Consider the following 15,515-nt stretch of genomic DNA (forward strand, 5'->3'; position numbering starts at 1 on the left):
AAGAAAAAATACTAGTGGGATTGTTTAACTTATAAGCTAAACTACCTGTTTTTTGTTTTTTGTTTTTAAATGAAAACCATTTTTACTTAAAAGAACCACAGATAAAACTATAGTTTTCCAGACTTGGGTGTCTGGCATATGAGCAAAGTCAGCCTATCACTTGAAGGACAAAACTAACCATATTTGTTGCTAATGATAAAATTCAAGCTACAGGACGAAAATGAGAATTTTGAAAACCTTGTATCTGCCATGGCAAACCTGAAAGTTTCTGAAGAGTTAACCACTTTTAAAATGAGATCAGTAGCAATAATAACAAATGTGATTTTAAAATTATATGATTAAATGTGTCAACATTTGGAAGATCTGCATAATTCCCTGAACCAATATTTTACAAGTGGTCAATACATGATGTAAAATCATACATGGTAAAAGACCTACTCAAAGTGCAAGATAGACCAATGGATTTTAATGTAACAGTGTAAAAAAACTCAATGATATGTCAGATTCCACACTGCAACTAACCTTTAAGGAATGACTACCTGTTAAGTTTTGGAGTCAACAAAGAAAAATATCCACAATTAGATGAAAGGCTATTAAAATACTCTTCCTTCTTCAGCTTCTTGTCTGTGTGAAGCTTGTCTTTTATTCATTTTAACCAAAGGAAGTATCACAGTAGACTGAATGTAGAAGCAGATATGAGAATCTAACAAGCCAGTTATTAAAGATATTTCTAACAATGTAAGACAATGTTATCCTTCTCACTAATATTTTTGCTTTAGAAAATAGTTTTTATTTATATTTTCAACATGCTGGATTTATTATTTTCTTAAAAATGAGACAATATTTTTTGAAACTTTTCAGTTTCAATTTCTATTACAGTAAGTATCAACACATGTTACCCACATAAACAAAAGCTCTTTGGGGTTTTAAATACTCTAAAGAGTATAAAGTCATCCTGAGACCAAAAAAAAATTGAGAACCACTGGCTTAGATCACAGCCTGGTGAAATCAGTACTATGATCTGTATAACAATCCACACATTACAACTATGTTAAAGGCACTCAAACTATTGAGTATGATACTATAACTATAGATGTACAATATTATGCAGTTGTAAAAACCCACAGAATTTTAAAGGGTAAACAATGAACTTTAACGTACGCAAATTTTAAAAATCATTTAGGACGTCACAGATCTCAATAAGGAATGCAGACTATGAAGAGAATCTAACTGTATTACAAACGTATAAACAACTTCACCAAGGGCTGGGTGGAAAAGGTATTGATCTAAGTAACCTTGGAAATGAGTAGAGTCTGTAAAAATAAAGGCAAAAGTAACTGCACATACTTACTTACTGTACTCTAGTTGATAAAGTATTTTCCCACCTGGGGATGGGTCAAAATTCTTTTTTTTTTTTTTTTTTTTTTTTAGATAGTCTTGCACTGTCACCCAGTCTGGAATACGGTGGCATGATCTCAGCTCACTGCAACCTCTGCCTCCTGGGTTCAAGCAATTGTCATGCCTCAGCCTCTGGAATAGCTCGGATTATACATAGGCGTGTGCCACTTTGTATTACTATTATTTTTTTTTAGTAGAGACAGGATTTTGCCATGTTTACCAGGCTGGTCTAACTCCTGGCCTCGGCCTTTCAAAGTGCTGGGATTATAGGCATAAGCCACGGTGCCCAGCCAAGGTATATATACTGGAATTGAATGATTAAGTAAATGGATGGTGGGTGATGGGAACTAAGTTTTTTACTACTGGAGTGGGAGCATACAGATAAGGAGAGGAGACTAGAATGATTCATGTGGTAATAGAGTTGGAAACATCAGCATAATTTCATGTTTAGCTTAAGGCAAATATAAACAGTTACATATAGAAATATTTATAGCCATGAGCTATGTATATATGTTAGTGTGTGTGTGTGTATATATATACACACACACACTTCCTTGCTCTGCCAGCTGAAAGGGCCTATAAACAAGGACACTCCGGTAACAACAAACACACCTATCATCCAGATCTTGGTTTCTAACACCTTTTTCCGATAAAAATATCGACAGAACCATTCAAGAAATGGCTGACTCTAAGATGGGCAAGAAATACACAAAATGAATCTAGAGCAATCTTTGAGTGCCAAAAAAAATTAAGGAAGTGCTATAAAACAAAGACAAATAAAAAATACCTACACTGATGAGGGTATATCAAAGGGAAACAAGAGCCAACCGAGCAAGGCATGGTGGTTCACGCCTGTAATCCTAGCGCTTTGGGAGGCTGAGGCGGGTGGATCACTTGAGGTAGGAGTTCGAGACCAGCCTGGCCAATATGGTGAAACCCCATCTCTATTAAAAATACAAAAATTAGCTGGGCGTGGTGGCACACACCTGTAATCCCAGCTCCTCAGGAGGCTGAGGCAAGAGAAGTGTTTGAACCCGGGAGGCACAGGTTGCAGTAAGCCAAGATTGCGCCACTGCACATGAGCCTGGGCAACAGAGTGAGACTTCATCTTAAAAAAAACAACAAAAAAAGAGCCAACTAAAAGAGCTCCCAATAGCCTAACTGGGGACAGTTTGAAAAGCAAAATAAATAAAGTAGTACTGACTTGTAACTCAAAGTATAAAATAAATAGCCATGAGTCCATGCTGATATAAATGATTAACTGAATAAATAAATGGGGAAGAAGAGATAGAGATAAATCTCCCATACAGAAATATTCCAAATATAATTAATGTAGATATTCCACACTTAAGGAGGGAGGGCAAAAATCCCCACTCCTTAAGTGTGGGCTGCCTATAGTGATTTATTTCCAAAGAGTATAGCAGAGAACAGGAGAAAAAGAGCAACTTTACAGTGGAGAAATTTGAGAACACCACCTACGTTAGCCAGCTCAAGCTCCGTTAATCAAGCTCAATATCAACTCTGAGAAATCATGCTGACAGCATGTTCTCTTGATATGATGTGATGAAAATGACATTTTACCTCTGAGATCACACTCCCCAAAACCCATAACTCCAGTCAAATTATGGAAAAATATCAGACAATAATTCCAACAGAGGGGCATCTTACAAAATATTCGGATACAAAATCCCCAAAAAATCAAAAACAAGAAAAGTCTGACAAACTATCACAGCTAGGAGGAGCCTAAGCAGACATGACAAGTAAATGTAATGTGGTGTCCTGGATGGGATCTTGGAATGGAAAAAGACATCAGGTAAAAACTAAGGTGAATACACTATGGACTTCAGTTAATAATAATGTGCCAATATTGGTTCATTAATTGTAACAAATGTAGCATCCAAATGTAAAATGTTAATCACAGATAAACCTGGGTACTAGGTTACTGGAACTCTGCAATCCTCTCAATTTTTCTGTAACACTAAAAGTATATCTGGCTCACGCCTGTACTCCTAGCACTTTGAGAGGACAAGACAGGCGGATCATGAGGTCAGGAGTTCGAGAGCAGCCTGACCAACATGGTGAAACCCCGTCTCTACTAAAAATAGAAAAAATTAGCTGGGCATGGTGGCATGCGCCTGTAATCCCAGCTACTCAGGAGGCTGAGGCAGGAGAATCACTTGATCCTGGCAGGAAGAGGTTGCAGTGAGCCGAGATTGCGCCACTGCACTACAGCCTGGGTGACAGAGCGAGACTCCATCTCAAAAAAAAGAAGAAAAAAAAGGTTTTCAAAAAACAGTCAATTTTTTTCACAATTAATGATAAAGACAGTCAAAATTGGTGGCTATATGAGAATAAACCCTTAATTCCCTCTAATTTAGAAAAGTTCCTTGCAATGCAAAACTTTGACAATTCCACATCAGCTTACATTGTCTATATACTTTTAAAGAGTAACAATGTGTTCTTCAACCTACCATTTTTTTCTCCCATTTCTTGATGTCGTTTATAAATATAAAATGCTTCAAAATTAGGTTTATCAAATCACTTTGATTGGAGAGTATCACTGGAATCCAACTGTGGTCTCTATGAAATTTGCAGTCCTCAGACAGAATACATCATTATACCATTCTAAACCTGATATCCTTTGGTACTTGAATTTTCAAATAGAAATTGTGGCTGAAGAAACTTTCAGAAATGAGTGACAGTCTAACCAAAAGACAAGTCCATGAATCTTCATCCCGTGAATATTTGTAGTGGTATCAGATCATTAACATTATCTTTGTAAAAGTAAAAAACAACTCCATCTTTTGGTCCACAAATGGATGAAACATTCTGTAAGGAAAACAATAAAAAACAGTGCATATTTGTAAAGGACTATATATATATAAGGAAATAAGATATCGCTATAACAGCTTGATCTTCTAAAACAGCATGAACCATTACAAAAAACATATGTTATCTGGAAAAAATATGTAAAGTATCGAAAGTAGAAATATTAGAGAAGGCCCACCCAATCCTATCACTCATATTTAATATATTTGTTAGTATTTACATTACTGACAATTAAACTATCTCCATTTTGTAAGTCTTTTATAAAAACTTTTAAAAAGGGGATAATACTAACTACCTCACAGGTTGTTCTGAGGGCAAGACTTAATTACATAGAATAGTGCCTGACATATGAAAGATTCAAGGAATACTGGCAATTATTGTTATTATTTCAGAATGTAGTTTTAAAACAAAATTTGGATTGCAGTATATATAATTTTTTATAATCTTTCATTAAAAACATTTCCTGCATTTCCTCCATCATTAATATTTTAATACAACTGGCTGTACAACATACTTAGGTCAATAACCCATACATTATAGTACATTAAATATTTTAATAATTAAATTTTAATAAAATATTGATTAGTAACATAAACCTCTATTCAATTATTTAGATTGTTTTCCTTTATAGATTAATTTTTAGTATAATAAATAATGATAAAATAGATATACTTTATACCTATCTCTGGCAATTTCCCTAGGGTAACATATCTAGACATAGAGTAACAGGTCAAAAATAGATCAACAATTTAAATTCTCAAGATGTTAGCCAAGATACAGTAAATTCTTCTGCCACTTCTACACCAAACCATGGAAATGTTAGGAGATTTAAAAAATATATATATAGCCATGCTGAAAACAAAAAGGGAACTCTCTAAGGGCCAAGTCTGTGAGGCCTTTCTGGGGAAAGGAAACAGATGGGACGCTATAGAGATGATGGCAACCACAATCACAGCAGCAAAACTATGGGCAGGAATCCTTTCAGAGGAGATGAATGCACAACTAAGAGTCCTCAAACATCTGAAGAAGGCTACACTATGAAAGAGACTGAGCTAAAGAAGGAAATCTCATCCATGAAATAACATACAATTTTGGAAAAAAGTCAATTAGATAGCTTGGATATAAAAACAGTTGTTGAAATAAACTCAATAGATGACTGAATGACAGAACAGACTCACATGAAGAGCCAGTTAATAAGCTGGAAGACTGATTTGAGTAATTCACCAAGAACCCAGAGCAAAGAAACAAGAGGAGGCACAAAATTGAGAAAATGGAGAGGAGGCAATAATGACCAAGAATTTCTCAGAACTGGAAAACACATAAGCAAACTGAATCCACTGAGTACCAAATAGTATAAAATTCTTAATACACATCGCTAGACAAACCGTGACTAACTTCAGAATATCAAAACCACAAAGTCTTAGATGTTTCCAGAAAAATGTAGACTATCTAAAAGGAAGGTATATCAGACTAGTAATGAGATTTCTCATCAGAAATGTCAGATGCAAAATGTTAAAGAAAAGTCAGTATGAACTCAGAACTCTATATCCAGCCAAGCTATCTTTCCATACTAAAGATGAAAAAAGAGACATTTACAGACATTCAAAGAGTCACTCAGAGACTGTGAAAGAAATAAGTATCTGATGATGAAAAATGAACCTACAAGAAAGCACTGAGGTATAAGCAGCAATAGTGAGCAAATAAATGAGTAAAAGACATTAATGTTAAACATAAACTGAATTTAATAACAAAACAAAAATTCTTAAAGATATAATGAGAGACTATATTCTTTTTTGGAGGAGAGATGGAAGGGATTGTTTCAAGATGACAGAAAGCAAAGCAGAAGCATGCTAAATTCTTTTTACAGGGGCCATATCGATACTGACTAAATGTACACTTTGTTAGGAAAACATAAATTTAAGAACTGTGTTGAAATGTGAAGTTAATCTACTAAAAAAAAAACTGAACAAAGAAAACTTGGGGCTAACCTCAGTTAAAAATAAAAGTGATTCCAGCGCTTTGGGAGGCCGAGGTGGGCAGATCACCTGAGGTCAAGAGTTTGAGATCAGCCTGGCCAACATGGCAAAATCCCATCTCTACTAAAAATACAAAAATTAGCAGGGTGTGGTGGTGCGCACCTGTAATCTGGGCTACTTGGGAGGCTGAGGGAGGAAAAGTGCTTGAACCCGGGAGGTGGAGGTTGCAGTGAGCCAAGATCACGCCACTGTACTCCAGCCTGGGCAACAGAGCAAGACTGTATCTCAAAAAACAAGTGGAAAAATAAGGTATAAAAGATACAAAGAGAAGCATATTAAATGATGACAAGAATAAGGTCAAAATATGTCAGTAATCACAATAAAGGTGAATTACCTATTAAAGGACAGACTCTCAGATTGGATGGCAAGCAAAACCTAGATATGATATTTTAAAATAAGAGACCCACTTAAGTTACACAAAATGTCACAGCAAGGCTGAAAATGAAGAGACTGGAAAAAGACATATCTGCAACTATAAGAAGAAACATTCATATTAAATAAGAGTTGAATATGAAAATCAATGTTGACAGAACAATTCACTGTAAGATTTAATATTCATGAACCTTTATGTACAAAAAACATCACTCTGAAATATATAAAGCAAAATTTAAATAAAAGGAAAATGCACAGATCCACAATTTGATAAGAAAGTAACAAATCAAGAAACTGACAGATAAAGTGGGCAAAAAACCAGGATATAAAGGATTTAAATGACAATTAACAAGCTTAATCCAAAAAATGTACAGAACCCTGCACCCAACAGAAAATACTTCTTGTGGGAGGAAACTGTAGACAAACTTAACTCTCATAAACTACCTGTGGAACATGTAACTTAGTAGAGGTATTTTGGAGGCAAATTTAGCAAGACCTATTAAAACTAAAAATGCTCACAGCTTAAAACCAAGCAATTCCACTTTTACGTATAATATCCTTGACAAATAGTACATGTGCACAAGAAAACACAAAGATTTTCCTTGCAGCATTGTTGTATGGCAAAAAACTAGAAACCTAATGTTTTCAAGAGAATGGCAATAAAATGTGCTATACAGCACACATCAAACAAAATAGGATTTAACAAAAAGACCAGTAAAAGAGACAAAGAGAAATATTTTATATTAACAGATCAATTGAGTCATACACTGGAACACTATGCAGCAGCTAAAAGAAATGATCCATAAATAACATAATGACCTATAAATAACATGTACAGGCTGCAAAACCAATGTCAAGAAATAAAGCTACAGAATGATGTAGTATGGTATTTTTCCACTAAAAAAATACAAACGTATATATTCACCTATATAGAATATGTAACAGTATTAAAAGGTGTAAGTATTAAAAAACACTTGACAGCTCTGTACCAAAGTCTCCAGCAGGAGTAGGGAGGGAGAGGAGTGAGGGAACATTCCTTCTACAAAACTTTCAAAGAACAGAGAATTTTTATTATATAGGAACTTCCAAGCAGGAAAAATACGGGAAGCTACTCAACTGTTTCTATGAGATAAATATAACCTTGACACGCAAGAAAAAACTCAAGGTCAAAATCTGGATTGTGCTCTTTATCTACAAGGTATCAATTTTGTAATAAAAGTGTACTTAATTTTTAAAAATGAAGTATATATAAATGTTCAAAAAGGAATTGTTCATTTTAAAGCTTTTTATAGCATATTGTCAAACTCTCTTCCAGAAAGGTTCTACCAATTTATACTTCCACTTAAGCACATTCAGTAATAGTTTTATTTTACTTTTTTTTTAGACATGAGGTCTCATTATATTGCCCAGGGTAGTCTTGAACTCTGGACTCAAGCGATCTGCCCCGCCGGCCTCCCAAAGTGATGGGATTACAGATGTGAGCCACCGTGCACGGCCATAGCTTTGTTTTTTTTGGGACGGAGTCTCGCTCTGTCACCCAGGCTGGGGTGCAGTGACGTGATCTCAGCTCAATGCAGCCTCCGCCTCCCGGGTTCAATCGATTCTCCTGCCTCAGCCTCCCGAGTAGCTGGGATTACAGGGGCCCACCACCACACACCTGGCTAATTTTTGTATTTTTAGTAGAGACGGGGTTTCACCATGTTGGCCAGGCTGGTCTTGAACTCCTGACCTGAGGTGATCCGCCCGCCTCAGCCTCCCAAAGTGTGGGGATTACAGGCCTGAGCAACCGCGCCGGCCCGTATCTTTGTTTTTAAGCAGCTCTCAGCAGCGTTCACACCTGAAAATTTGAAAACAACTGAACGTGCAAAAGTGAAACATGTTTCCTGGAGAAAATCTGCAAAATACAATAAAGTATGAAAGAGAAAATTTAAACACCATCCCATCATCCAGAGACAACTGGTGTTAATATTTCAGAGAGTAAATGGGCTTAAAAAACTTTTTTCCCCTTCTTTTTCATTTTGGCATAATAATTAAGCCAGTCTGCTTTGCTTCAATGTATGGTCCCTCTTCGTTTCTAAAAATAGGCCTTAAAAACACACTGACCATTTCCTATCGGCTCCTTACGTTTTAATTATAACGACAGAACCACGGGTTAGTCACGCTTCTAAGTATTTCACGTGTTCTTATTTAATCCCCCTAACAGTCATGTGGGTTACATTGGCAGCTCGTTTGCTGATGAGGAAGCTAAGGCATGTCATACCATAAGTGGCAGACACAAAATAAGGAACCAGGCAGCATGGTTTCAGAGCCTATGCTTTGGTTACTCCATTTGACCTCTTCAAAGTTACTCCTCTCTTTGGCCTCATGCATTAATATTTACAGAGCTCACTGCAGCTTTCCACATGCCAAAGAGCACAGTTAGTTACATATCTTTCCTTACTTAATTACTTATTGGGCTGCGGCTGATAGCGAGTTAGAAGTGTTACTATCTAATCTGAACTCAGTTATCTTGGATGAATGACCGAACTTGCTGTATTTAAAGGCTCGTGTAATCTTACCTGTGAAATGGGCTAGTGGTTAAACCTTCAAGTTCTGCTTCTGGGTTTTATACTGCTGTCCATTTCCTGCCGCCCCTTTGACAGCCTCACGTTCCCAGCAGCTTAGGAATCACCTCATAAAGGCTGCACCCTGAGACAGACAGACAGGCTGAATGAAATGGAGGTTGAGAACTCAGTTCGCCCGCGGCCCCTTCTGCAGCCAGGACTGTACTTGGGTGCCAGGAGAAGGGAGGCTGCAAGGGCTGGGGTCCAGCCCCTGCTCGGGCGGCCGAGGGCTCCGCGGCGTTGTCAGGTCCTCCGAACCGCCCGGCTAGAGGAACTGTCGGGGGTCACCCACCGCGGTGCCTTGGTTTCACCTGGCTCCGCTGCGTTTTCTACGCTGCCCGCCTGACCTGGGGAGTGATCTCTGCCAGCTCCGTTGGCGAGGCTGGGTTCCTCCGCGGGTGGGACTCTCCTCTGACGCCAAGCCGCCCAGACCCCCCGAGCGCAGGTGCCCTCTGGCCGGGAAGTACTTCACCATTTACTAGCCTTCATCTCAACCACAACAGTCCCGCCTGGCCTCCACCGGGGATAAGGCACAGCGGAACCTCCGCCGGAGACCAGGCCGACCTACCTAAAGCGATCACTACATGGGAGGAGTCGGACGCCGGCCGTCCCACCACCCAGCCTGGAGCCCATTGATTGGTCGCACTCCCTACTGGTTCACGCCTCAGAGACTCGGCGCGCTTACCGCTGGCACCGCAGTGGCGCCCGAGCGCGCCGCCTCTCGATTGGCTGCTAGCGCTCTCGGCTTGTCTCGCGCTCTCTCGCTGGGCCAATGGAGTTACTCGTAGTCGAGAGGCCGGCATCACTGGAGTGGTGGCGCAGCTGTTTCCTCCGGTAGGTGTGGGGCTGCCATCTTGTGTGTGGCTGGGACTGGGCTTCTTGGGGGTTGAAAACTTATATGGCGTCTCGCCGTAGTGGAGGGGTCCAGAGAGAACACTGGGGTAGAGGAGAGGCCTAAGGGAGGAGACCCAGCGCCTTCTCACTTGCGGGAAGGATGGGTTTCCTTCCTGGGCCTGAGTCTCATCCCTGGCTAGAGAGAGCGAGGAGTGGTGGTGGTGGTGGTTGTGGTGGTGGTAATAGTAGGGATCCCAGGTTTTGGTTTGTTGGTCGTTGTGGGGGCTGGGCGGTGTCTTTGACGCCTTAACATTCACTCCTTGGTTCCGGGGAGCTCTTTAGTAATCTTTGTCTCACAAAGATTTCTGGCCATCAACCCCCTTTGACAAAGGAGGCTAGCTGATGAACTGCCTGATTGAGAAAGAAGCAAAGCTAGTAATGGAAGGGGAGTGCCTCACTACTATTCTCAGGTTCAAAAGAGACCTCCTCTTCCGTCATTTTCGGGGGAGCGGCTGCTAAACTGTTTGCTCTTCGCGAGGGTTACTCTTTGAGACCATCCTTTGGTAGTAGTGGGGGTCAAGTTCTGCGTTTGGGCAAGATTGTTCTTTAGCGGGCATTCAAGCATTCCTACAGCTGTCTTTTTTTTTTTTTTTTTTCCTTCATTTTAAGCTAGAAAGTGGTGGTCTTGCGGAAACGGGACGTGAAGGAAGAATTTTGTCAAATCTTGATTTCCGCGAGAACGATATATTATAAATCTCTGGGTCTGCCATGACGTGCTTGGTCACTTCATGGAGCAGGAGGAGGCTTTGTTAGGGAAAGCACCTTCATTTCTGCGCTCTTTCTGGGTGGGAGGAAGAAGACAGGACTTAACCTCGTTTTCCTTCCTCCCTTTTTTTTTTTTTTTTTTTAGCATTGTAATGGACGGCATGCATTGTCTTTCATTTGAGGGGAAAATGTATTGGATCTGAAGAGCAAGCCGATGAAAGGCTAATATTTTGTGGTAGATTTTAGCAGTTTGACTTGCATGAAAGAAAGCCAATATATTATTGCCTTGAGCTTAGATTTCAGTTATTCAGCATTAACTGATGAACAACCGAATCAACAATACATGATAAAGACATCTCCCATCAGGAATACCAAACAACAAAACAAACAGCAAAATAATTGATGTTTGTTTTTGTCGCCCAGGCTGGAGTGCAAAGTGTAATGGTGCAATCTCGGCTCACTGCAACCTCTGCCTCCCTGGTTCAAGCGATTCTCCTGCTTCAACCTCTTGAGTAGCTGGGACTACAGACACCAGCCACCCTGCCCAGCTAATTTTTGTATTTTTAGTAGAGATGGGGTTTCACCATGTTGGCCAGGCTGGTCTTGAACTCCTGACCTTAGGCGATCTGCCCGCCTCAGCCTCCCAAAGTGCTGGGATTACAGGTGTGAGCCACTGCACTGGGCCTAACTGATGAATTTAAAATTCATTTTGGGCAGGGCTCCATGGCTTAACGCCTGTAATCCCAGCGCTTTAGGAGGCTAAGGAGGGAGGATTCCTTAAGGCCAGGGGTTCAAGACCAGCCTGGGGAACAACGAGACCCATGTCTACAATAAAAGCCAAAAAATAGCTGGGTATGGTGTCATGTGCCTGTTATCCTAGCTACTGAGGAGGCAGAGATGAGAGTTTGAGGCTGCAGGGAGCCAACCACTGCACTCAGCCTGGGCAATAGAGTGAGATCCCAACTCAAAATAAATCTAAAACACATTTTTAATTCCTTTTTTTATTGAAGAACCTTATAAAACCTAAGTTGCAAGAATTCAGGTATCGATAAAGTGGTGTTGATTTGGTAGCTAAAGTACATGTCAGGAAAAGTTACCAAGATCAGCTGAAAGATCCTGGGTAAGAAACATCAATAACAGTAGGAGGTCAGTACTAAATAATAATGCTGTTTAGCATTTAGATACAAATGCTAAAACATTGGTATCTCATTCACTGCATATATTAGATAATATAATTGTTCAATGAGTCAGTAAAAGAATGCAGTAATTGGGAGGTATGGATATACCTTTTTTTTTTTTTTAGCCTAATTGAAAAATAATTGTTGAATCTGCTTCCTGGAACACTTGACTTTCAATTTGGATTAAATGTATTATTGTGTCCAGTTTAAACATACAAATAATGTTAAGGATAGGTTCGTAATCCTTGGTCTTTACAAAAAAATTTTAAAGGCAGAAAATTTAGATAACTAAGGTGAGTCCTCAAGTGATAATGCTCTATTTGCCATTGTTTTCTTGAAGGCACATAAAATCTTTTTTTTTTTTTTTTCTGGAGACAGAGTCTTGCTCTGTTGTCCATGCTAGAGTATGCAGTGGTGTGATCTCAGCTCACTGCAACCTCTGCCTCCCAGGTTCAAGTGATTCTTGTGCCTGTAGCTGGGACCACAGGTGTGTGCCACCACACTCAGCTAATTTTTGTGTTTTTAGTGTAGACAGGGTTTCACCATGTTGGCCAGGCTGGTCTCGAACTCTTGACCTCAAGTGATCTGCCCACCTCGGCCTCCCAAAGTAGGTACAGGCATCTTCTATGTGGTTAAGATTTAAAACTTCAAATCCTTACCTTTTTCTTTTGTCCAGCTGGGTAGCTTCAGTCTCCAAAATGCCTTTCCTTTTCATCTTTCTACTCTCACGGTCACTGCCTTAATTTAGCTTCTATTTTTCTTTTTTAAAAAAACATTTTAGGCCAGGCGTGGTGGCTCACACTTGTAATCCTTGCAGTTTGGAGGCCGAGGCTGGGGGATTGCTTGGGCCCCGGAGATAGAGACCAGCTGGGCACCGTGGTAAAATGCTGTCTTTACCAAAAATACAAAAGGTTAGCCAGGCATGGAGGCATGTGCCTGCAGTCCCAGCTTCTTGGGAGGCTGAGGTAGGATCACCTGAGCCCAGGAGGTTGAGACTGCAGGGAGCCATGATTGTGCCACTGCACACAGAACTAGACTCTATCTCAAAAAAAAAAAATTTTAAAATAAAAAACATTTTTTCATTTCTAGAAGCCAGGAAATAAAAAAAAAAATCTTAGTGCTCCCTTAGCAGCACATACACTAAAATTGGAACTATACAGAGAAGATTAGCATGGCTCCTCTGCAAAGATTACATGCAAATTTGCAAAGCATTCTGTATTTAAAAAACCAAACATTTTATATGACATTGTATTATTCACAAAGCCCACACTCCTCAGTTTGGAATTTCTGTTACTTAAGATAGAGGTTTGGCTACTGTGATGGAGAAATTTAAAAATAATTGTGGCCTTAATACAATTTTTTCCAATGGAAAAATATGAGCTGATCAGGTGGCTTTCCTACACACAGTTGTCAGGGGCCCACGCCCCTAGCATATTGCTCTGCCATTCTTAATGCAGCTGTATCTTGAGGACCAAGGTGACTGCTTCACATCCTACTGTTATATAGTACATGCTTAAATTGAAGGGTAAAATGTGTTATGGTAGGGGACACAATATTTGCAAGTGGTAGTAGGAGTAGGATTTTATTTCACTGCCTTAATTTTTTAAAGGTCATTTTTACATTGTCACAGGAAAATTTTTAAGTAACAGTTATATTACTGCTGTTGGGATTTCATGAGCTTTTAATTGTTCTTTCAGGTTCCTGACAGTTCTATTGCGGAGAGAGGAGGGTAACTTGTGCCTTTCAAATACTGTGCTTGTGGCCTATATTGTTCCTTGCAGTCCTGGGGCCTACTTTGTACTTTGCATTTCTCTCTGTAGAAATGGTTCCCGCAGCCAAAAATCACTTTTTTTTGTTTTTTTGAAACGTGGTCTCGCTCTGTTGCCCAGGCTGGAGTGCAACGGTGCGATCACAGCTCACTGCACCCTCTGCCTCCTGGGTTCAAGTAATTCTTCTGCCTCGGCCTCCTGAGTAACTGGGTTACAGTCACCCACCACCATGCCCGGCTAATCTTTGTATTTTTAGTAGAGACGGGTTTCACCATGTTGGCCAGGCTGGTCTCGAACTCCTGGCCTCAAGTGATCCACCCAATCTCCCAAAGTGCTGGGATTACAGGCATGAGCCACTGTGTCCAGACCACATTCTTTCGAAAGTAATTGGTGCTTAGATCAACAGCTTCCTCCTTTTTGTTTGTTTGTTTGTTTGTTTTTGAGGCAAAGTCTCCCTGTCACTTAGGTTGGAGTGCAGTGATGCGATCTTGACTCACTGCAGCTTTGACTTCCTGGGCTCAAGCGATCTTCCCACCTCAGCCTCCCTAGTCGCTGGGACCACAGATATGTGCCACCATGCTCAGCCAATTAAAATTTTTTTTTTTTTTTTTTTTGTAGAGACAGGGTCTCCCTGTGTTGGGCTGGTCTTGATCTCTTGGGCTCAAGTGATCCTCCCACCTCCGTCTCCCAACGTGCTGGAATTACAGGCACGAGCCACTGCACCTGGCCGCCTCCTTGAAATATAGACAGATTTCATTCAATCACAATCTTTTTTTACTCTGTACAGTTGACCCTTGAACAGCATGGGTTTTACCTATTTGGGTCCTCTTATACACAACATTTTTTCAATAAATATGTTGGAAATTTTTTTTGGAGATTTGTGACAGTTTGAAAAAACTCACACATGAGCCATGTAGCTTGGAAATATTGAAAAAATTAAGAAAAAGACATGAATGCATAAAATATATGTAGATATTGGTGTATTTTATTTACTACCATAAAATATACACAAATCTCTTATAAAAAAATTAAAATTTACCAAAACTTACACAAATGCAGGTTGTACTTGGCACCATTAGTAGTGGAGAGAAATGTAAAGTGTAGGGATGCAGTATTAAACCATAACTGCATAAATGACTGCAGTCATGGTAAATGACTGTGGTACTTACTGTACTACCGCAATAATTTTGTAGGTCTCTCTGGTTGCTATTGTAGTGAAGTGAAGTGCTGTGAGTATCTGCTTGAAAAGCCCTGTGATGCTGATCATCTCCATGTGAGCAGCTCATCACTCCAGTAAATTGTGCATGGCAGTGTAAAGTGATCTTGCAGTTCTCACATATTTTTCATGGTTAGTGCAATACCATAAACCTTGAATAACACCATGGGACCCATACAAAGTACCTCTAGTGATGCTGGAAGTCCCTGCAGGAAGCAGAGAAAAGTCATGACATTAAAAGAAACAGTTTAAGTGCTCCATATGTACTGTAGATTTAGGTCTGAAGCTGCTTTTGCCTGCCATTTCAAGATAAATGAATCCAACATAAGGATCGTTGTTAAAAAAAAAAAAAAAAGAGGAAGAAGAAAGAAAATTCATGAAGCTGCGGCTACACCTGCAGATGGGAAAATGTTCTATATTTTACAAAATGCAAAATGTGTTAATAGATTCTTTATGTTATCAGTAAGGTTTCTAGTCAACAGTAGGCTGTTAGTTATTGGGGGAGCAGGAGACTG

At 39.7% G+C, this 15,515-nt stretch overlaps 2 protein-coding genes across 3 annotated transcripts in view; one reads left to right on the forward strand and one right to left on the reverse strand.

Annotated features, from left to right (window-relative positions):
- Positions 1 to 9,906, reverse strand: part of SETDB2 (SET domain, bifurcated 2) — an 82,920-nt gene extending 73,014 nt beyond the window's left edge. For both annotated transcript variants that reach the window (XM_011988785.1, XM_011988786.1), the window contains exons 1-2: positions 9,194 to 9,906; positions 3,870 to 4,227 (exon numbers count right to left, since the gene is read on the reverse strand). In XM_011988785.1, coding sequence (XP_011844175.1) covers positions 3,870 to 3,885 — 16 coding nt within the window. In that variant the 5' untranslated portion in view covers positions 3,886 to 4,227; positions 9,194 to 9,906. The remainder of the gene's footprint in view (positions 1 to 3,869; positions 4,228 to 9,193) is intronic.
- Positions 9,712 to 15,515, forward strand: part of CAB39L (calcium binding protein 39-like) — a 146,057-nt gene continuing 140,253 nt past the window's right edge. Inside the window, exon 1 of the mRNA XM_011988798.1 lies at positions 9,712 to 10,072. The gene's annotated coding sequence lies outside the window, so the exon portion shown is untranslated. The remainder of the gene's footprint in view (positions 10,073 to 15,515) is intronic.

This window comes from Mandrillus leucophaeus, unplaced genomic scaffold (assembly GCF_000951045.1).
Source record: "Mandrillus leucophaeus isolate KB7577 unplaced genomic scaffold, Mleu.le_1.0 Scaffold338, whole genome shotgun sequence".
Classification (NCBI taxonomy): Eukaryota; Metazoa; Chordata; class Mammalia; order Primates; family Cercopithecidae; genus Mandrillus; species Mandrillus leucophaeus.